This window comes from Callorhinus ursinus, unplaced genomic scaffold (genome assembly GCF_003265705.2).
Source record: "Callorhinus ursinus isolate GAN/ISIS: 27379988/994484 unplaced genomic scaffold, GSC_fseal_2.0 scaffold16, whole genome shotgun sequence".
NCBI classification, from domain to species: Eukaryota; Metazoa; Chordata; class Mammalia; order Carnivora; family Otariidae; genus Callorhinus; species Callorhinus ursinus.
This window is the reverse complement of record NW_027397078.1, coordinates 37,433,482-37,455,684: the sequence shown is the minus strand read 5'-3', so window position 1 is coordinate 37,455,684 and position 22,203 is coordinate 37,433,482. Positions and strand designations below refer to the sequence as shown.

The 22,203-nt window shown below is 48.7% G+C and overlaps 1 protein-coding gene across 5 annotated transcripts in view; it reads right to left on the bottom strand.

The window, feature by feature from the left end:
- Window positions 1-22,203, bottom strand: part of GPR143 (G protein-coupled receptor 143) — a 66,876-nt gene that overhangs the window by 44,211 nt on the left and 462 nt on the right. For 4 of the 5 annotated variants that reach the window (XM_073902130.1, XM_073902129.1, XM_073902131.1 and 1 more), the window contains exons 2-8: window positions 18,304-18,413; window positions 17,104-17,198; window positions 9,746-9,838; window positions 6,709-6,818; window positions 4,535-4,643; window positions 3,342-3,459; window positions 1,746-1,986 (exon numbers count right to left, since the gene is read on the bottom strand). In XM_073902130.1, coding sequence (XP_073758231.1) covers window positions 1,746-1,986; window positions 3,342-3,459; window positions 4,535-4,643; window positions 6,709-6,818; window positions 9,746-9,838; window positions 17,104-17,198; window positions 18,304-18,413 — 876 coding nt within the window. The remainder of the gene's footprint in view (window positions 1-1,745; window positions 1,987-3,341; window positions 3,460-4,534; window positions 4,644-6,708; window positions 6,819-9,745; window positions 9,839-17,103; window positions 17,199-18,303; window positions 18,414-22,203) is intronic. The other variant, XM_073902132.1, reaches the window with a different exon arrangement.

The following is a 22,203-nucleotide window of genomic DNA, read 5'->3' as shown; positions in this document are numbered from 1 at the left end:
GACAGCCTAGTTATTCTGAGATACTCGTTCTGAACTGGGGGGTCAGTGTGCATTCAGGGGATATTTGTTGATGTCTGGAAACAGTGCTGATTGTCATCGTCGGGATGGGCGCTACTAGCAGTGAGTGGGCAGAGGCCAGGGAGGCTGCCCCGCATCCTCCAGTGCCCAGGCCGGTCCTCAGGACAAAGAATCCCCCAGCCCTAGATGCCAACGGTGCTGAGAATGAGAGACCCGCTCGGAAGACAGACACAGTAGATGGGGTGACAGGTTGACGGAGGAGGCTGGTGCATCTCTGCCAGCCCCAGCGTCAGCTCAGGAAAGGTCAAGAAGCCTCTATGTCCCAGAACACACTCAGTCGGCCTTCTTCAACATACCCTCTGGCTCTTTTTTTAAACAACCAGTGGCTACCGTAACATTATAGCTACCAAAGACCTTCTTCTAAGGATCAATCTGCTTGTAGATTACAAATGATTAGGTCAGGGGCGCCTGGGTGGCTCAGTCGTTGAGCGTCTGCCTTCGGCTCAGGTCAGGAGCCCAGGGTCCTGGGATCGAGCCCCACGTCGGGCTCCCTGCTCAGCGGGGGGCCTGCTTCTCCCTCTCCCACTCCCCCTGCTTGTGCTCCCTCTCTCGCTGTGTCTCTCTCTGTCAAATAAGTAAATAAAATCTTAAAAAAAAAAAATGATTAGGTCAGTTAAAGCTCTGCAGAACTCAGAGTGGTGATTTTCAAACTCCTCCTCATCAAAAGATACATTTGGGCTAAAACAAAGCTTTACAAGGAACCTCAACAGGGAGAAGACTGGTACATTAGCAAAAAGTCGTTTTGTAAGTTACAATTTGGACTGTCATCAATTAGAACGATAAGGCTGCTTTTGTCAACACAAAACTCTGAAAACCAAACACTGAGGTCTGCAAGGGACCTGCAAGCTTCCTGTGTTTTGATTTCATCGCATCTTATCCAGGAAATTCAGTTTCACAGGCATAAGGAGCTGAAAATGTACAGTTTTAAGGAGCTCATCTTCCCAGCTCTGGGTAGCCCTCGCTTAAACCAAGAGGGCAGGGGAATGTCACTGAGCTCCACGCACACGTGAGCTAACCTGGCTGGACAAGTTAACAGGTTACCGGGCCTGGGTGGGTTAGTATTTGGTCACCAACACATTTCAGTACGCACAACTCTTCCCACAGATTTTCGTGTACATCTTGGAATTGAATCATTTCCTAGATGTCTGAAGGACCACACTCGGGTTCCAGAGAACCCGGTTTGATGTCTGCAGAGCAGTTAGAAGGGCACAGCACTAGAGTCGTTAAGTGAGAAGGACAGATCCGAAGAGCCCGCCCTGGGGCACTGGCTTTTCACCTGCAACGGCCCCACGTGAGCCGGGCAAACCAAACTGCACCCAGAACCACAGAGGACAGTCACGCCATCCATGGCCTTGCAGCAAGGGGCTGGGAGGGGTGTGGAGTGACAATCGATGTCCTGTTCATGAAGCCATCCAGCCACGGCAGGGACCACTTACAAGTACGCAAGGCTACCGTGCTGAGGAACTGAGCGGCAGATGCCATTAAAATATTAGAGAGAGAGGCGGGTGGTAACATGCCAGGTTAGCATCAGTGTCGGCTGCTTTCACCCTCCACTGACAGCAGTGACGGACGCCTCTCCCACACCACGTCACCTCCTTCTTTGATACCGGACTTCCAGGCTGGCCCTGGGGCTCCGCGACGTACCTGCCTCGGCAGACAGGGCTTACCTTCAGAGAGCATGCTCAGCGCCTCGTCGGAGGTGTGCCTGCTGTCATGCGCCGCCTTCCTGTAAGTCGGATGCTCACGGGGCGCGCGGGAGCCCTCCGGGGCCAGGCAGGTCCGCTCCGCAGAACTCGCCACGGACTCCCACTGAATCTCCTTCCTGGGGGACTGAAACTGCAGGCTGCATCCCGTCCAGCCGTAGAAGGCCAAGGACAAGAGAAATCCTTGGGCTGGATTCAGTATCCCCTGGGAGGCAGGAGAAAACGACACAGGTCAGTCAGTGCCGCGGACTGGGAATGAGAGCACCACGTCCACTCGCACGCCCGCTGGGCCACCTCGTGTGGAAGTGAGCCGCTTGGCTGGTGTGGGGCAAGACAAAGACTGGCTTGAGGCGCCGCCCCTTCCAGGGTGGCTAAAAACGAAGGGGGCGGGGGAGGGAGTGGTGGGGGGAGGGGAAGGTGCACAACACAGGGCAACGGAACCAATCCTACTGTTGCCTCTGCCAGCGTGGCCGGGCTCTCGGACAGAGAGGTGCTTTCCATCTTGTGCTCGAGAGTCAGAATTTGATTTAATGAAAGTACCCAAGGCCAAAAATGAGTCTAGAGAACATTCCTCCACTTGGTGTGGTAAGTACCCATGAAGTGAACCAAAGGAACCAAGTGAAACTCCAAAGCAAAGGGGTGGAGGCAGGGAACACTGGTCTTATTATTTAACGTCCTCACGAGTCAGATTCTCCCCGATTCTGGAGCAACATAAATATCAGTTCTGTACAGGACAACCTGTACCTCTCCACGAACAGTTTTGTTTCTTCATTATGCATGCAATACAGTGGAAACCTTGGGCGAATGTACTCATGCTGTTTCCACCTTACTCCCATGTTGTGTATTTCTATCCAACGTTTTTTCACACACGCGTCATTCTGTAGCTGTAACTAGCCTGATTTTTATATCTTGCACTTTTCACTGAATACTAGAGATCTCATAACTGTCACATTTAACACCTGCATACCATTCCGTCGAGATGAAAACATGTAATTTACTTAGCCATTCCCTTGTATTTGTTTAATTGGGGTTGCCTATAATGTTAGTTTCTTTTTAAGATTTTATTTATTTATCTGACAGAGAGAGCACAAGCAGGTGGGGTGAGGGAGAGGGAGAAGCAGGCTCTCTGCTGAGCAGGAAGCCCGATGCGGGGCTCGATCCCAGGACCCCGGGCTCGTGACCCGAGCCGAAGGCAGACGCTTCACCGAATGAGCCACCCAGGCGCCCGCCTATAATGCTTTCTAATGATGGATCAGGTTACAAGGAGTACCTTCATCCCTATGGCTTTGTCACAGGCTGAAATTTTTCTTCAAGCTAAATTCCCTGATATTTTTGAGTCTGCCCGAAAGGTCTGATAAAACTGTGCCAAACTGATTTACCAGAGTTGTGCCCATTTAATTAATGATCCCAACAATGAACAGGACTAGTGAGCTAGCGGATCAATGCCAGATGGAGGTCCCGAGGAACCTGTTAAACTCATCCATCATACTTCTGAGCGGTTCTTGTCCTTCTGACTTTTATTTTTCAAGAAAAAACAATTTAAAACCAAGACTGACCTACCATAATAAACCACATGGTCTTAGCCGCATTTCTGACAGGTTTCAAAGAGCTCCCGTTGACATCTGCTTGCATTTCAAGATAGAATAAAAGGCTTTCATTGATGATGTTCGGCAGCCAACTGTCAGAAAGAAAATAACCCAGGGTTATACAATTCACTTTCAAATGCTGGGGGTCAGGGAATATGTCTTCTAACACCCGCAAGTCCTGGAGGGGGATCCCCATGAGCAGCAAGGAGGAACTAGTGCATCCAGAATTTAAGAGATGTAACTCCTTTTCTCAAGTCTAAAGCAGAGATCAACAAGTCCTTCCAAGGGTAACACTCAACACCACATCAGTGTTAAGGGATCTAGCAGGCTATGAAATAACCCAAAATCCGTGTTTCATTTGAAGAGTAATGTAACTTTTTGAGGAAGACCTCCCAAAAATCTCGTTATCTTTTGTTTAAACTTTTAATGTTATTGTTGGTAGGCCAATGAAATTTCAAATGATGAGCTGAGTGTATTTTTAGACGGAGACAGTCTCCATCTCTCCTAGGAGAGTGTCCAAACAAACCTCCTCCTATCGGATAAATTATTAACAGCACAAAGACACACCCTGTTTTGCAAACGATTGATTCACCCTAGCAAAAGGTTTTCTGATTTCCATCTGTTTCGCATTGGTTACAGATCCATTTTTGAAGCATCCACCTGAAACCTGGGGCCGAATGCCGGTGGTGGGGCAAACTGAGGAGCGAAAAATTGCTCTCTACACTTCTTGACTGCACCGGAGTCATCACACCAAAAAATGTACCCTTGCCCTTGTTTCTTGTCAGACACAGGAATTCTGGGGTCCAGACTGAGAGAAACCGGTAAATTTTAAAAGCGTGGTCAAGCGCTTTATTTCGGAGTTAGCCCTAGCAGTGCGAGTGAACACTGGATGCACTTTTAGGATGTAACAAAACTAAACTCGGGATTTTTTGTTCCAAGGGCTTTACATATATTCTGTGCAGATGTGAGCATCTTTCCAGGAGCTCATACGTTCTGGAGTTGCCTTCCTGTCTCACGTGCATTTCCTCCGAGCGCCCCAGCACAGTGTCAAAGATTTCCTTTCCAAAGACTCTTCCCTTTGCAACTTTTGGGTCATGCTTAGAAAAATGTGCTGATTGCATATCCCGTCCCAGGGGCAATTAAAAAAAAATATAGACGAAAGGTTACCAAATAATGAAAACCAGCATTATTTTGAAAAATCGGATCTTGATCATGGCTCCCATCCGTCTCTCGTTCTCTGTGTAAATGCCTTGTCTTCCTTTTAGTAAAGAGGCCACTGCAAAACAAAAAACAAACAAACAAACAAACAAACAAAAACCACAGGGGAACTGCATATAATGTTCACTATTTGCCCTTCCTGAGTGACAGGGAAGGGCGTCAGCGAGGATGTCAGCCCCTAAGCAAAGGCAGCAGAGCACGAGGTGGGGCCCGATACTGCCATTCCTCCGTCCCGGCTTCCAAGCTGTGGTTCTCACACGCTCAAGGGGATGCAGAGTCTTTCAAACCTTTACCCTCTCTTTCCTTCTCAATCTTATTTATTTGAGAGAGAGAGCGTGAGTGAGCACAAGCAGACTCTCCGCTGAGCAGGGAGTCCGACGTGGGGCTTGATCCCCGGACCCTGAGATCATGACCTGAGCCACCCCGGCGCCCCTACAACTTACACTTTCAAATCACTGTAGACTTACGTAAGAGTTCCAAAGATAGCACAGAGAGTTTTCTGCGGACCTACACCCAGATTCTGTCAATGTCAACATCTCGCACACCCAGGCTCACGTTTGTCACCAGGAAAAGATTAGCAATAGTGCTTTACTATTAATTAAGCTCCAGATTTTATTTGGATGGGTTCAAGAACTGTATTTTTTTTCAAGAACGACATTTTTAAAGGTTTATATTTTCTGTCTTAAAAATGATGCGCACTTGGGGTGCCTGGGTGGCTCAGTCGGTGAAGCGTCTGCCTTCAGCTCAGGTCATGATCTCAGGGTCCTGGGATCGAGTCCCGCATCGGGCCCCCTGCTCAGTGGGAAGCCTGCTCCTCCCTCTCCTTCTGCTGCTCCCCCTACTTGTGCTCTCTCTCTCCCTCTCAAATAAATAAATAAAATCTTTAAAAAAAAAAAATGCACACTTGCTGTTTTGGAACACTGAAAGATTAAAAATTTCTCCTTATAGACAAGTTGGAAAATATAAAAAAGGTTAGAGGAAAATGAGCCATTGTCCACCCTGAGACCAGCACTGTGAACATCTTAATGCATTTCTTTCCAGTCCTTTCCATATATGTGATTTTCATTTGTTTGATGTAACTGACTCAGCACTTTTACGCAATTCTACTTAAAAAGTTACTGTATTTAATACACTGTTTTTAAATGCAGACGAAAAGGGAATCCAAAGAGCCACAATGATTTCCCATTCCTAGTGACAAGAGTCCTTTTAATGTTTTAAAGTTCTGTGATCAACAGCTGATCCTCAATCAACCTTCTGTTAAGATGCGCTTCTTTTTTACAAGATTTTATTTATCTGAGAGAGCGCACACAAGAAAACGTGCGCGCACTGCGGGGAGGGGCAGAGGGAGAAGCAGACTCCCCACCGAGGAGGGAACCTGATGACACAGGGCTGGATCCCAGGACCCCAAGATGACACAACGCTCGATCCCAGGATGCTTAACAGACTGAGCCACCCAGGCACCCCGCACTTCTTCATTCCTATGCTGCACTTGAGAGATCCACGGGGCTGAAGGTTGGAGGGTGCTCCCTATCACACTTCCTTGAGGATGCGGTGGGGACTGGCATGCCAAGTCCCCAGCCTCAGCAGAGGTCTTTCCAGTGCTTTCTGCTGGCTCACAACATCCTTCTTAGTCCTTACCATTGCATTTGACTCATTTCCTGTGCTCTACTTCCTGTTTCCTGCCCAACTGAGAAAAGACAGAGGCCAAGCACATCATGGGAGGAGCCAGGCTCACCACTCTTCAGGCCAGACTCCATCCCTTCTCTCCCTGCCCCGCCCCCCCCACTCCACAATTTTCCAGGGGCACTGCTGGGGCCTGCAAGCCACATCAAGGGCAGACCCACGATGAGCCCAGATGGAAACATAAACTCCACCGGTCCTGGCCTGGAGCTATTAAATGCTGGCAAAGAACTCATGTAGCCCATCACTAAAGAGGCTTGCTCACTTCATTTATTAAACCTGCTCACTTTCTCCAAGTGTACTGTGCTTACGTCTCTGGAGGATGACAAATGAAGTCAACTGTCCTGGATGATTCCAGAAGGACGACACATGCCATCATCTGAGCCCAAGGCATGGAGCCATACCCCATGGTCCTGCACCCAGACAGCTTCCCTGTTATTCACCTGCAGTCACTGTCTTTTGGAACAGGATGGGGTTGGCCACAAAGACCAGCAGCAGCGGCAAGTATGTGGTGACATAGTGGGGAATGGCATGCTCCAGATCCCGCTCACACCTGGGGGAGGAAAACCAAGTCATTCTCCAAAACAAGGCTTTGCCTAAAATATACATACTTATCTGGAAGCCGAGATAAGAGGGGAGTCAAAAGGGAAATGCATAAATCCACTTCTGAGTCTGCCCAAAGGAAATCTGACTCACAGCTCATGTCTGTGAATAAGCAATAAATCACTGAAGAATAAGGGAGATCAATCATGTTTCTATTTGTCTTGTAAATGGAAGGACCTCTAAGGCATTCCACTGGGGGACCTTTTAAAAGGGCCCTGCTGGAAAAAGATAGAAACAGACACACTGGAATGGGGGAGTCCCCACAGTGGGTCTCTTCAAGGAGAAAAAGACACAATTCAAGTAGAGACAGAGGCGCTCAGTGAAGTAGTGAGGTTTTAAGCACTTACTCGGCACTATGCCTAGCCAGCCCCGTGAAGATTTAGTCCCTCCCCTTTAGCACCCCAATATACCCAAACTTCTTGTTCCAAAAGAAATGTGTTCCTATGGTTATGCATAACAATCATTTCATGGGTGCTTTTCAGGGAAAAGGACAGGAATTTTTTTTTTTTTTTTTTTTTTTAAGATTTTATTTATTTTGAGTGCCCTGGTGGCTCAGTCGGTGAAGCATCTGCCTTCGGCTCAGGTCATGATCCCAGGGTCCTGGGATCGGGCCCCGTGTTGGGCTCCCTGCTCCGCGGGGAGCCTGCTTCTCCCTCTCCCTCTGCCCCTGCTTGTGTCCCCTCTCTCACTGTGTCTCTCTGTCAAATAAGTAAATAGAATCTTTAACAACAACAACAACAACAACAAAAGAAAATGTGGGTTTATATGAATTGTTGGGGGGGAAGAGTATGTTTTTGATAACAGATTTAAAGTTTTTCATGCTTTTGAGTATTCTCTTTTATATTTTATAATAATGATGTTGCAAGAGTCATTGAATAGGGGGTTCCTGGATGGCTCAATTAAGCGTCTGCCTTCAGCTCAGGTCATGATCTCAGGGTCCTGGGATCGAGGCCTGTGTTGGGCTCCCTGCATGGTGAGGAGCCTGCTTCTGACTCTACCCCACACCCCCCATGAATAAATAAATAAAATCTTTTTTTTATTATTATTTATTAGAGTACGAGAGAGAGAGAGATCACAAACAGGGGGGAGGGCTTGACCAACCTGAGCCACCCAGGTGTCCCCAAGGACGGGAATTTCTATTGGAAGGATCGTGGAAATCGTGAGTCACCGTGTGATGCAGTGGAGTGCCACACAGGTGTGGGTTTACCAAGGTAAGAACTATCAGCTACGAAATGCATAATGTAACAGAAAGAAGGGCAAAGAGGAAGAGAGAATCGAAGGCAAAGGGGAGAGAGGACTGCTCAAGCCAAGTAGGAGGTAGGAAAGCAGATAAAGGAACAGCCCCTGTGGCCACAGAAGGTGGAATGAAAAAAATGCAAGCACTCTTGTTTTAATATGCACGGAGTGGTCAAATCAGAAGGGGAAAATGATAGAAAATGCAAAAAAAAAAAAAAAAGTCAGGAAGGAAAAACGCAGTGCCCCATTTTCTCGCCATCAGGAGGAACACAGTATCACCTTACAATGCTACCTTCCTTTAAAAGAAGTTTTCATTTGCAGCTGTGAAGGCTCAAATGTGGTCTGGAAAGGCTCGAGGGGAGAAATAAGTGGAGGAAGAACCATGATTCTGACAGAAAGACAAAAAGTGAGCAATGAATGAGCGGGTGAGGATGGGAGCCTGACTCAGGCCCAGGAGCGGCCTCCGAAGGACCATGGAGGCGCCTCAGAGCTCCTTGTGAGCCCTGCAGCAATGGCTCCCTCCTGCTCACATGCAACCTTCCCAGGAGGCTCCAGGAGCCCGCAGGTAAGCTGAGTGATGACAACTCCCTTTCCAATTAAGTGCATTCCATTGTAACAGCCACTGTCACTGTATCTGTCCTTTTAAAGTTCCTCAGGAGAGCAGCTGTATGGATGGACCTACCCAGAACTTCGGGAGTATTCACCATCAACTAGGAAACACCAATTTGGAGATGTCTAACTGAGTAGCTGCAAGAAGTCAAAAAAGGAGTGGGGGAGAAATGGTCTAACCATGAGTCAGCAAACTTTTTCCGTCAGGGAACATTTACAGTAAGCATTTTATGCTCCGTGGACCACACAGCCTGTCGAAACTGACACTGCAGTATGAAAGCAGCCATAAATCATGCATAAGCAAATGGGCATGACTGTGTTCCAATAAAACTTTATTTACAAAACCAAGCAGAGGGCCGGATTTCTCCTCAGGGCTGTGCAGTGTTGATCCTTGTCTACACTGCCCTAAAATCACAAAGAGACAATGTCCAACCTGTTTTTCAGCTTTCCATTTTAAGTTAGAATATACATAACTTGGAGGGACCACGAGGCCTTACAAATGATTGCACTGATGAGATTTTTTTGTTTTTTTCAGGATTTTATTTATCTATTTGACAGAGAGAGAGAGAGAGAGAGAGAACATGTAACAGCAGGGGGAGCAGCAGAGAGAGAGGGAGAAGCAGACTCCCCGCTGAGCACGGAGCCCAATGGGGAACTCGATCCCAGGACCTGAGCCGAAGGCAGATGCTTAACCAACTAAAGCCACCCAAGTGCCCCTGCAATGATGAGATTTTAGGTTGAAGAAGAACCTGAGACCATTTCAGATCTCTCTCCAGAGATCTGCGTGCACGTCCTTACCTGGGAGACACACCGAAAGCTCTGCGTACACAAGCACCCACCTGCACAAATGTGAGAGGCAGAGGGAGGGACACGAGCTCCAGAGTACAAAGTATCGTAGTGAGCCCCCCTGGGGGTCAGCTGGGTGGCTCTGTGAACACTGGCCTGACCTGCAAGGGGCCCGCTCTGGCTCAGTGCCCAGGCATTCTCTTCGAGAGCACACAACGGGCCAGGGAGCTGGGAGTCCCGGCTTACCTGGACACGGAAGGGTAGTAGAGCAGGACCACGCCCTCCACGCAGAGCAGGGCGGCCAGGCCCCAGGCCATGAGGCGGTAGAGCAGGATGGTGCTAGGAGAGAAGCAGCACAGGGGGGCCTTGCCTGAGAGGAGGGATGGGGATGCCCAGCCACAGAAGGTCCCAGACCCACTCCCGGGGCCCAAAACAGTCAGGAAAACGTACAGTGAGCAAAGCCTCAGCCAAGATTTGCCTTATTACGCCTCTGAGTTTTTATGTTTTAATTGAGATGAAATTCATGTAACATAAAAGTAACCATTTTCAAGTGAGCAACTCAGGAGCATTCACTACACTCATAATGCTGTGCAGTCACCTCCTCTATCCAGTTTGGACATCGTCATCACCCCAGAAGGAAAACCCAAATGCACCCCCCGTTCCTCTTGCTCCTAGCCCCCAGCAACCACCAGCTTCCTTTGTGTCTCTATGGCTTTTCCTATTCTGCACAATTTTGGCAAATGGAGTCATGCAGCATGTGGCCCTCTGTGTCTGGCTTCTTCCACAGCACGTGAAGCTTGCAAGGGTGAGAGGAACAAGGAGCGGGTACCTCCTCCGTCCTCCTCAGCACCTGGCTTACCTGCTAAGTGAGGAGCTCCTATCCCCAAACCTTCCCAGAGGCACCTAAAAGTCAAGGGTCTCCGTGCTCAGTCCAACCCAAGGTCTCTGATGAAATATGCACGCATTTGATGTGTTCTAGGATAGTGGGGAGCTTCCCTTCCTCGCCTTCCTCCCCCACGCCCGCCATTCGCTGCATGCTTCACATTCCTAGACCATCTCTACCCTTCATCTCCCTAAGCCCACACACCCCGCCCTTTTCCCTATAGACTGGAGGCAGCCAGCCCTGCAGCTGGGGTCTGGAGGACGGATGCACAGCTATCTGACTGTGCCAATGCAGCCTCTAATCTGCCTCCTCTGGGCCACGGGACAGGGGGCCCAGCGCTCCATCGGATGCGCTAGCCACAACCCAAGACTCTACCAGACTCCTGGCAAACAGTGCAACCCCCCACCCGTCGGGATTTTTAACTCTGAAGATCAGCCGTGTAGACAAGGGAATGGTCAGGGATCCGAGTGAAGGGATGCCCTTCTAGAAGGCGCCAGGAGGAGAGAGCCAGCACACGGGAACGAGCTTCAGGAAGAAGAAACATTTCACAGCCAGCTCTCTGGAAGGCCACAAGGAAACGAAACGACTCCAGCCTGCGTTTCCTCCCGGTTCTGGAGCGGCCCTGCCCTCTCTCTCTGGGTTTGGGGGCTGCTGGGGTGGGTCTTGCCCAGAAGTCAGAGGCTCTGCATGGAACAAAGGAAAACAGGAGCAGCCTTCTGCAAGGGCTTGGGTGACTGTAGAGTGCAGACCCTCCCCTTGGGCCGGAGGGAGCTAGGAGTGCTGAGGGGTGGGAGACAGCAGGCCAGGGGGCGAGGCCAGGGGTGGGCGTGGCCATGGCCACAGTCCCGTCAACAGTGCTCTGGCTCCAGATGACCAAGCACAGTGGGAGTCAGAGTGGCCAGGCTGCTCAGGCGGCAGCCACTGTAGGAGCTGACAGGGCCCCAAGCCCACACGGGCGGTGAGCCTGAGCCCCGACGCGTGCACGAGCAGCAGCAGGGGACTGCAGGTCCTCGTCCCTGTGTCTCACCGCTGGGCAGTTTCCAGGTCCAGGCACGCAAGGGCCCTCCCCAGACCCCCTTTCTCTCACACTCATGTTCACAGAGCGGGCAGACTTCAATTTAGGGGCTGTCCCACAGTCTCAAGCACCTCCTGTTGTTGTTTAAAGCCTGCACGTCCCGCATCGGGAACCGACGTAGCAGTTTGAATTTTAACTCTAAATCTGTCTTAATGACATTTCTTAGGATTAGGGTTTTCCAAAAGATTCTCCGGTGCCAAAGAAAATAGCTGAGGACCGGAAGGATCTAGAAGGGAACGTGGTATTTAATCCAGCCATTCCTGCAATGCCTTGCCCCCTGCTTGGAATTCCTCAGGACCCATCCCGGGGCAGCTCCAGTCTCTCAACTGTCACCTGCAGAATCACCTGCGTCCTCAGCTCTGGGAGCAAGCTGGCTCTTAGCAGAGAAGCTACAGGTGCTTCTGGACCCACATCTTCAGCTCTGGCTCCAACCACGCTGTGCTGGCCCCTAGCCGCCCTCACACCAGGAAGCATGGCTTCTGCCAGGGATGAGGTAGGGGCTGGGTCTCTGTGGCTCCAAACCACCTGTCTTATTTCTCTGCTGTGCTCCCTACTCCTTTTTGTTTAAGATTTATTTGAGAGAGAGAGAGAGAGCGCACACGTACAAGCGAGCAGTGTGGGGGGAGGAGAGGGAAAGGGAGAGAGAAACCAAATCACACTCCTCACTGAGCCCAATGCAGGGCTCGATCCCATGACCCTGAGAGCAGGACCTGAGCTGAAACCAAGAGTCGGAGGCTTAACTGACTGAGCCACCCAGGAGCCCCATCCCTACTCCTTTTTGATGGGAGAGCCGACTTCACTCTCAAAGGTCTTCCTAGCACTGGACCCCTGCCCTTGCTCTTGTCCTTAGGAGGGCATCTGGATAGTTCACATCTTTGGACCCTTGCCTCCTGCATGACTGGCAGGTCCTTGGAAGCTCTGCTGTGCCAGCATCCTCCCATCTCTGCACGGCCTCTGCATCCTGCCTACCCTTCTTCTGTGCTCCAAAATGAGTTCCAAACACTCTTCTGGGCATGAGGAGGGCCTCCTGATTGCCTGCCCCGGCTTCCTAGGGCTCTGCCTGTCTTCTACATCCAGAAAGCTGTCAGGCCGCCCCCTCTGACCACAGCCATCCCTGCGTGGCGGTGAGGCAGTGCACACCCCTGTGGCAGCAGGCGGCAAACTCTGCTTCCAGCTTCCTTCCGGTGCTGCAAGGCTCCTCACATCTCCACAGCTGGCTGTCTGCGAGACCTCTAGTGCGTCAGAACTCCAGTCCCTCCAAAACCGAGTGAGAAAGCCATCAGACAGGAACACACCCTCGCACTGGGCTTCCGGGTCACGGATCTCTCCTTGCAGCCAGTTGCCTGCCCAACGCCATTTTCCCTTTTTCTTTAGTAACATAACCTGGATGTCATGCCAGATAGCAGTCCGCCTGGCTGAGACTATACTTCCAACCTCCTCTTTGCAGCTAAGTGTGGCCACGAAACTAAATTCTGGCCAATAATACAAAAGTGGAATTGTTGTGTAAAATCCCCAGGGAGGCTGCTTAAAGGGAGGTGGCTCAGGGGAAAACAGACCCTATCCATTGCCCCCTTCCTCCTTCCTGCTGCCTGGAATGCAGATGTGACGGCTAGAGCTCCAGCAGCTATACTGGGCCATGACACCTTGAAGTTGGAAGTCACACAACAGGACGATGGAGCATGAATATAGGAGGAGCTTGGGTCCCCGATATCCATCATAAGGGCCCTGGATTGCCTACCTCTGGCCTCTTTTAGCACGGAAGAAAAATCATCTTGTTTAAGTCACTATTACTTTATGTATTTTACATAGTCAAAGCTAATCCTTACGGATATACCTGGTTGGCTGCCTCTGACCCTCACTGCCGTCCCTAGAGAATTTTCAAAACCAAGAATACATAGGTTCTGTACAGATGTGTAAAAGTTTAGGAGTGAAAGTAAAAAGGTGGAAGGAACAAGCACAAAAATAAACACTAAACTTCAGGGCAGAAAGACCAAAGTTAACGATGAGGACACAGGAATATGAGGAATAGCAACGATTTTATTTTATTTTTTTAAAGATTTTATTTATTTACTTGACAGAGCGAGAGAGCACAAGCAGGGGGAGCAGCACACTCCCTGCTGACTAGGGAGCCCAATGTGGGGCTCGATCCCAGGAGCTCGGGATCATGACCTGAGCCGAAGGCAGATGCTTAACCAACTGAGCCACCCAGGCATCCCCACCAACGATTTTAGGGCAAGGATCTACTAAGGTTGCCCAGCATATTCTACAGACTGAATGTGATCTTTGTTTACTGATGTTGGCTTTAAAAGTGAATTTATTCAGGAGCGCCTGGCTGGTTCACTGGGTGGAGCATGCAACTCTTGATCTCGGGGTTGTGAGTTCAAGCCCCACACTGGGTGTAGAGATTACTTAAAAATAAAATCTGTGGGGGCACCTGGGTGGCTCAGTCGGTTAAGCGTCTGACTTCAGCTCAGGTCAGGATCCCACGGTGCTGGGATTGAGCCCCACGTCGAGCAGGGAGCCTGCTTCTCCCTCTGCCTCTGTCAGTCCTCCTGCTTGTTCTATCAAATATATAAAATCGTTTGAGAAAAAAAAATAAAATCTTTAAAAAAACAATTTAAAAAGTGAATTTATTCAACAAATGGTGCTGGGATGACTGGACATCCACATACAAAAGAATAAACACCCACCTTTTCCCCACCTACACACAAAAATTAATTTAAAATGGATCACTGGGGCACCTGGGTGGCTCAGTTAAGCATCCAACTCTTGGTCTGGGCTCAGGTCATGATCTCAGGGTCGTGGGATCGAGCCCCACGTCAGGCTCCATGCTCAGTACAGTCTGTTTGAGATTCTCTCTCTCTCTGCTCCTAACCCCAATAAAATGAATAAAATCTTAAAATATAATGGATCATAGGGGCGCCTGGGTGGCTCAGTCGTTAAGCATCTGCCTTCAGCTCAGGTCATGGTCCCAGGGTCCTGGGATCGAGCCCCGCATCAGGCTCCCTGCTCCGCGGGAAGCCTGCCTCTCCCCGCCCCCCCACTTGTGTTCCCTCTCTCACTGTGTCTCTTTGTCAAATAAATAAAATCTTTTAAAAAAACAAACAAATAAATAAATAAATATAATGGATCACAGACCAGGGTGCCTGACTGGCTTAGTCAGTAGAGCATGTGATTCTTGATCTCAGGGTTGTGAGTTCAAGCCCCACACTGGGCGTGGAGATTAGTTAAAAAAGAAAATCCTTAAAATGGATCACAGACCTAAATTAAAGTGTTCAAACTCTTTTTTTTTGTGGCTTGGGTCCCATGTTTTTTTTCAACTCATATAAAGTATTCCAGATTAATGAGTTTTAAGCCTCATCTTCCTCCACTTCCTCATCCTGGTTAATCTGGAAGTAATTTGATTCATAAGTTTCTTTGCTATTAGCAACCAATCACATAGATTATTCTTCTTCAAATTTTTTTTGGTGAGCTTTCTCAAATACCTTTTGGAAAAAGGCACCTTAGGGGCGCCTGGGTGGCTCAGCTGGTTAAGCGTCTGATTTTTTTTTTTTTTTTTTAAGATTTTATTTATTTGAGAGAATGAGAGATAGCACGAGAGGGAAGGGGGGCGGGGGGTGAAGCAGACTGCCCGCTGAGCAGGGAGCCCGATGTGGGACTCGATCCCGGGACTCCAGGATCATGACCTGAGCCGAAGGCAGTGGCTTAACCAACTGAGCCACCCAGGCGCCCAAGCGTCTGACTCTTGGTTTCAGCTCAGGTCATGAGCTCATGGGTCCTGTGATCACACCCCACACGGAGCCCCAAGGCCAGTTCTGAGCTCCGTGGGGAATCTGCCTGAGAGTCTCTCCCTCTGCTATTCCCCCTACTTGCATGTGCACTCTCTCAAATAAGTAAATCTTTAAAATCTTTACAGGCACCTGGGTGGCTCAGTCGTTAAGCGTCTGCCTTTGGCTCAGGTCATGATCCCAGGGTCCTGGGATCGAGCCCTGCATCAGGCTCCTTGCTCAGCGGGAAGCCTGCTTCTCCCTCTACCACGCCCTCTGCTTGTGTTCCCTCTCTCGCTGTCTCTCTCTCTGTCAAATAAATAAAACTTTAAAAAATTAAAAAATAAAATCTTTAAAAAATATATTTATGGGGCACCTGGGTGGCTCAGTCATTAAGTGTCTGCCTTCAGCTCAGGTCATGATCCCAGGGTCCTGGGATCGAGCCCCGCATTGGGCTCCCTGCTCGGCGGGGAGTCTGCTTCTCCTTCTCCCTCCGCTGCTTTCTTTCAAATGATCTCTCTCTGTGTCGAATAAAACTTTTAAATAAATACACACACACATCTATAAAATGTAGTACATCAGGGGCGCCTGGGTGGCACAGCTGGTTAACATCTGACTCTTGCTTTCAGCTCCAGTCGTGCTGTCAGCATCCTGAGATCAAGCCCCATCGTCAGGTTCTGTGCTGAGTGTGGAGTGTGCCTGAGACTCTCCCTCTCTCCCTCTCCACTGCTCACGTGCTCTCTCAAAATTAAATAAAATGTAGGACATCCTTACAACGGAATACTGTTCAGAAGCGCAAAGGAAGGAAGTACGGGTGTTGCTGCAACATGGGGAAACCTTGAACATGTCACTGTGCGTTTGAGAAGCCAGACACAAAAGGTCACGTGCTGAATGATTCCACTTACAGCCAATGCCCAGAGTAGGCAAACCTAGAGACAGAAAATAGATTGGTAGTTGCCAGGGGCTGGGGGCTGGGGGCGAGGGCTGGGGGGAGGAATTAATCACTGGTAAAGAGATTTGGGGGGGTGATGACTAATGTCAAACTAGTTGGTGTGATGGTTGCACAATTTTGTAAGTATACTAAAAAATAATGGATTTTATACACCTAAATGGGTGAAGTTTATAATACTTAAAAAAGAAAAAAAGGCAAACAAACAAGGGCTCCATTGGAAAGTGGGGGACACATGCTTCCTGGACCAGGAGTCAGGGTACCGGGGCACTCACCCCACCCTGCCATGCGGCTTCCCTTGGTCACTTAGGTTCTCTGCATTTCCATTCCCCCAACACACACGCACATCCCAGCTGCAATCCCAGAGCACCGCTCCTGAGAGCCTGCGATGTGTCCGGCACGATTCTGAACCATTTACACACAGCATCGCACGGACTCTCCCGGACCTGAGGAGGGTGTACTATTTTATAGCCAAGTCTAGAGAGGTGAAGCAGCTTGCTACAGTTACACAGCTGGTGACAAATGCATGGGCCACACCCGTGGGTCATTTCTCCCAAGGCAGCCCCCCTGCAGCTCCAGTGCTCAGGTTCCGTATTTGGTGTAACATGTCCATACACACTTCAGACTTCTTTCCTCAAACCTTTAGATCGTCAGAAATTGTCTATGTTCACGCCAATTCTTTTTTAGTATGTGTCCAAAATGCAAATATGTAATTTATGGATGACTTGTCATGGTCTAAACATCCTCATTTTGAATCTGCCTTCAGCCTTTTATAAAAATGAGCTGCCAGAGAGGTTTCTCAGGAGGGGCTGGCTGATATTCTGTGTCTGCCACGCTGAAAAACATTTTGGAACCCTCAGTAGTACCCCTGACCCCTCCTCATATGACAGAACCTGAGCAGAAAGCTCTTCTTGTTCCCTCCAAATATACCTGTGCCCTGCCGATCTTCGGATCACCAGATAGGCGTCAACCGCGTAGCAAAACAGCCACCAGAAGCAGGCACTATACAACAGCTGGATCCACATCTGTAATCAGGAAGAGCCTGGCATCAAAGCTCCTGGAAACAGGCAGCAGACTGCCCCATCCGTGAAATGAGCTGGCAGATGCCTCTTTCCTGTGACGTCAGGAAGCAGGACATGAAAGCCGTTCGGAGACGCGCAGACGGTATGGGAACGCGAGGGTGGGATGCGACCCAGGGCGGGGTGTCCCTTGGTGCTCCGTCTGCTCGGCGGGGGGGGGGGGGGGGGGGGGTTACTGCACTGGCCAGCCCTGCCTTCCGGTACTCTCGCAGGCATGGAAGATGAAGGCCTCAGATGTGAGGCCTACACTGGTGTGAGGGCTCGCAGCGCCTGCGAAAGAGCAGCTCTTTGCTGAGAATGAGGGAGTACGGTACGGGGCAGGAAAGTGCTTCCCAGAAGCGAGGCAGGAAGGGGCTCGGTATGTTATGGGCAGCGTGAGACCGGTGTGCCTCCCGGGGTGGGCTGGGAAGCAGTGTGTGCAGAAGGGAGAGAAGTGGAGAACACGTGCTACAGCGAGCGTGGTGCACAGAGAAATATAGATACGTCTATTTCAACGCAGATTTCATCAAGCAGAATACATCCAATCACTTTCTTCTTTCTTTTTGGCCAGCTGTTTTTTTTTTTTTTTAAGATTTTATTTATTTATTTGAGAAAGAGAGAATGAGAGACAGAGAGCACGAGAGAGAAGAGGGTCAGAGGGAGAAGCAGACTCCCCGCCGAGCGGGGAGCCCGATGCGGGACTCGATCCCGGGACTCCAGGATCATGACCTGAGCCGAAGGCAGTCGCTTAACCGACTGAGTCACCCAGGTGCCCTTGGCCAGCTGGTTTTAACTGCAGCTCAATCTCAAGTAAGGATGGTCTATGTGTGCTTAGAAGTGGGGGCAGGAAGAACCGCACTACAGCAGCGGTTCTCAAACCTCAGTGGGAGTCAGGAGCCCCTGGAGTGTTTGTGACTTCGCAGATGGACCCCACCCCAAGGTTCTTGATCAGCAGGCTCTGAGAATTTGCATTTCTAACAAACCCCAGTGGGTTGAGACCACGCTTTGAGGACCGCAGCCTAAGGGGAGCACAGGGGTTAGAAGAAGGTGAAAAAAAGCCAGGTGTACTTACCGCACTCCCCACACAGTACACAGCAGGCCAAATGTCTGTCCCATTCACGGCAGCGGGGTTGTCAACGAAATTTGGGAATCCCAGCCACACGGCAGACCGGAACACAATACCTAAGAGAGAATTAGAGGATACAGTCATCCCGTGGGGGATGCATTCCAAGACCCCCAGTGGATGTTGGAGCTGCAGACTGTACTGAATCCGATATATGTTTTTTTTCCCTTACGTGCGTTCCTGGGACAGAGCTCCGTTTATAAATGAGGCACAGTAATAGAATAACAACCAATAATAAAATAGAACCATTGTAACAAGAGACGGTCATGGAAGCCGTGTAAATGTGGTCTCTCTCCAAACGCGCGACTGTACTGTCCTCACCCTTCTCGTGATGGTGTGAGAGGGTAAGGGGCCTGCGCGGTGAGATGACGCGGGCATCGTGATGGAACGTGAGGCTGCCAGGACCTTCGGCCGGCACCTGGGAAGGAGGAGCACCTGTCTCCGGGCCGCAGAGCGCTGGGGGGACGGAACCTGCGTGGCTGAGGGTGAACTACAGTGCTGTGTAATGGTCCTAACTCACACCTAAAGCTGACTGCGTGCTCTCTATGAATGGTAAGTAGATGGAAGGAAGGATAAATACCCGGGAAGGAACAGAGAAAGAAATGAGGGAGGAAAGAAACACACACATGGGTGTGTGCAGAGAGAGAAACAAAGGAGATCCAGGGAGGAATTATTTTGGTCACAAAGCAAGCCCAGGCACTTTGATTTCAACTTAAACCATCATTAGCCACATCCTATCCCTAATGCGTTCTTTGTTTCCTCGATATGAAGAAGCAACTATGTGATCAAAAATCGGTATTTCTCGGCTATTTTTTTAATGTCCATATTAACTATTCCTCACAGAAGAAAAATGATTGAAAAAGCATGATTCTGAAATGTAAAAAGATAACTCTTTCATTCTCTGAAAAAAATACACTTAAGATTTTCCTGAATTAGCTCTCGGCAATTTGCTCTTGACATTTATTACTTGTAAGTTTTCTTGGCTCCTAGACCCAAATATCTAATTCTCCTCAAAACAATATACATCCTTAAGGTACATATGAAAGCTGCTTGTTAGGTAATGTGATATGCTTTGTCTAAGCATATGCTATGTAAAACGATACTAAATGGTAACTGTAAACAGTACAAAGTTATATACTATGTACTCACGTACGCTAATACAGTGTGTAATATGCTATTAAATACACAATGCATGATACACTACTAGACACTGTAATACCACCACCAAACTCACACTGCATACTCTACTACCAAATATATACTGTATAATGCATTGCCAAATACCGGGGCGCCTGGGTAACTCAGTTGGTTGAGCGTCTGCCTTTGGCTCAGGTCATGAACCCAGGGTCCTAGGATAGAGCCCCTCATGGGGTTCCCTGCTCAGCAGGGATTCTGCTTCTCCCTCTTGCTCTGCCCCTCCCACTCCCTCTGCCCCTCCCCCTTGCTTGTGCTTTCTCTCAAATAAAATCTTTAAAAAAAATACACTCTATATAGTGTGTGATATATTACCAAGTATACATTATGTAATACAATACCAAATTTATATTATGCAACATACCATTAAAGCGGAACTATAGACACTAAAAAAGATATTCTTCTCATCATCAAGCACTGCTCACAAAAATGCTTTTCTTCTGTAGAATGCGTTATTCTTTTCAGCATCTAGCACTCCTCTGAGCTCAATAAACGCCCTATTTTTGTACTGATATGAGCTGATGAATGTCAACTTATTGTGGTAAACATTTCACAAGATGTGTATGTTAAGTCATTACGCTGTAATTTTTACTGTGTGGTATGTCAATTATAACTCAATAAAACTGAAAAAAAAAAACCCTCTGCCCTTTGAGGTAGGCATCTTATTTCTTTTTCAGTGAGGTGTCAGTCACCAAGCCTTCCCTTTAATTCTGCCTCTGCTCATTTGTTAACATCATGCATCTCCCTTCCAAAACCGAGAGTATATACAAATATTATTCCACTGATCCTCAAAAGATATTTGGGTGTATCTTTATTTCCAGATATCCAAGTTACAAAAACTAAACTGCTATTAAGATGTTTTTCCAGGGGTGCCTGGGTGGCTCAGTGGGAAGAGTATGCAACTCTTATCTTGGGGTTGTGGGTTGAAGCCCTATGTGGGATATAGAGATTACTTAAATAAACTAAAAAAAAAAAGCTTTCCCAAAATATTTTAGCAGACTCAGGAAGAAAACCAATTTCTGATTTAATTAACCAGCACCAAGATGATTTTATCCCTAATAGAAAGGAAGTACTGCCTGTCTGAATCCTTGGGTCTGAGAAAGTGACCAGAGGTTCCGTAGCATTTGCTGGAAGTAAAAAAGGTCCTTGAGGGTCTCCAATCACAAGTGCACAGACAGGGAGAACAGGGCCCTGAGCCATGGTGACCTGTACCACTACTTGCTCAAGGTGGGGTATGGACTGTTGCCATCCCCTCAGGGCCCAGTTCCAGGACCGTCAACAGCCCTTGCTTCAAAAGCAAAATTACTGAAAAGTACAATTCCGAAATGGTTAGCACCTGTCAGCCAACTGCAAATTGTGGGCTGTACCTGGATCCTGATTCAAACCAACCAACTGTAAAACAGCATTTATGAGACAACTGAACATACAGCAGTGACATTAAAGAACTGATTTTCATTACTTTAAGGTGATAATACTACTAATGTGATATATACATAAATATATGTATATATCACATTAGTAGTGCACTTAATAATAAATAATTAAGATAATGCCCTAATTCTTATCTTCCAGAGCTATATACTGAGATCTGTATGGATGAAAGTATATACATTCTGGGATTTGCTTCAAATTAATCCAGTGGAGAGTGTGACACGAGGATGGAGTAGACAAAGCAAGGTCATGGGTCCAGGGGTTCATTATACAGTCTGTGTGATTTGTATATGTTAGAAATTCTCCAAAATAAAACCTTAAACAAATGGTCAGCACTATCTAGCTTAGAGGTCTGTAAAAAGTGCCATGCATGTTTAGAGCAGGGGTGGCAAAGTTTCCGTAAAGGGCTAGAGAGAAAATATTTTAGGCTTTATGGGCCATAATTTCTCTGCCAACATCCACCTCTGCCCTTATCACAGCAGGAGATAATGCACAGGCTGTGTTCCCATAAAATTGTACTGAAGGACGTGGACATTTAAATTTCACCGCATATTTATATGCCAGGAAATATTTTTCTTTTGATTAAAAAAAAAACACAAACTTTTGGGTCACAGAAAGGGGCGGCAGGCAGGATTTGGTGCGGGGGCTGCAGTTTGGCCACCTGTGGCATAAAACCCAAGCCTGACAAAATATATGTATTTACATATATTACAGATATATACACCATCAAGTTTTCTTCCTGATTCTGCTAAACCATTTTGGAAATGATTTTGTGTGCGTGTATACACAAAATACTCTTAGTCTCTCACCGGCAGAGTAATTATGGATCCCTTAAGAGTATCTGGCTTTTGCTTAAGTGCCCCGTCTAAAATTTCGTTAGTAAGTTTGCAGTAACAAACATTAGAAACTGGTTTTTCCCTTCAACAAATGTTCCCCGGGCGCAATTTTTACTGCCTATATCCTGTCTTGCTGAGTCCCCTGGCCGTCCCGTCCGATCCCTAGGGAGCAGCCTCGGGGTTCGTCCTCTCCGCCACGGGTCTGCAGACACCCCGCCCAACCCCGCGCGCCATGCTCCCTCACTGGGGCGCCGAGCAGGTCGCAACCCGCGGGCCGCGCGCGCTCACCCGGGCACCGAGCAGGTCGCAACCCGCGCCGCGGGCCGCGCGCGCTCACCGGAGCACCGAGCAGGTCCCAACCCGCGGGCCGCGCGCGCTCACCCGGGCA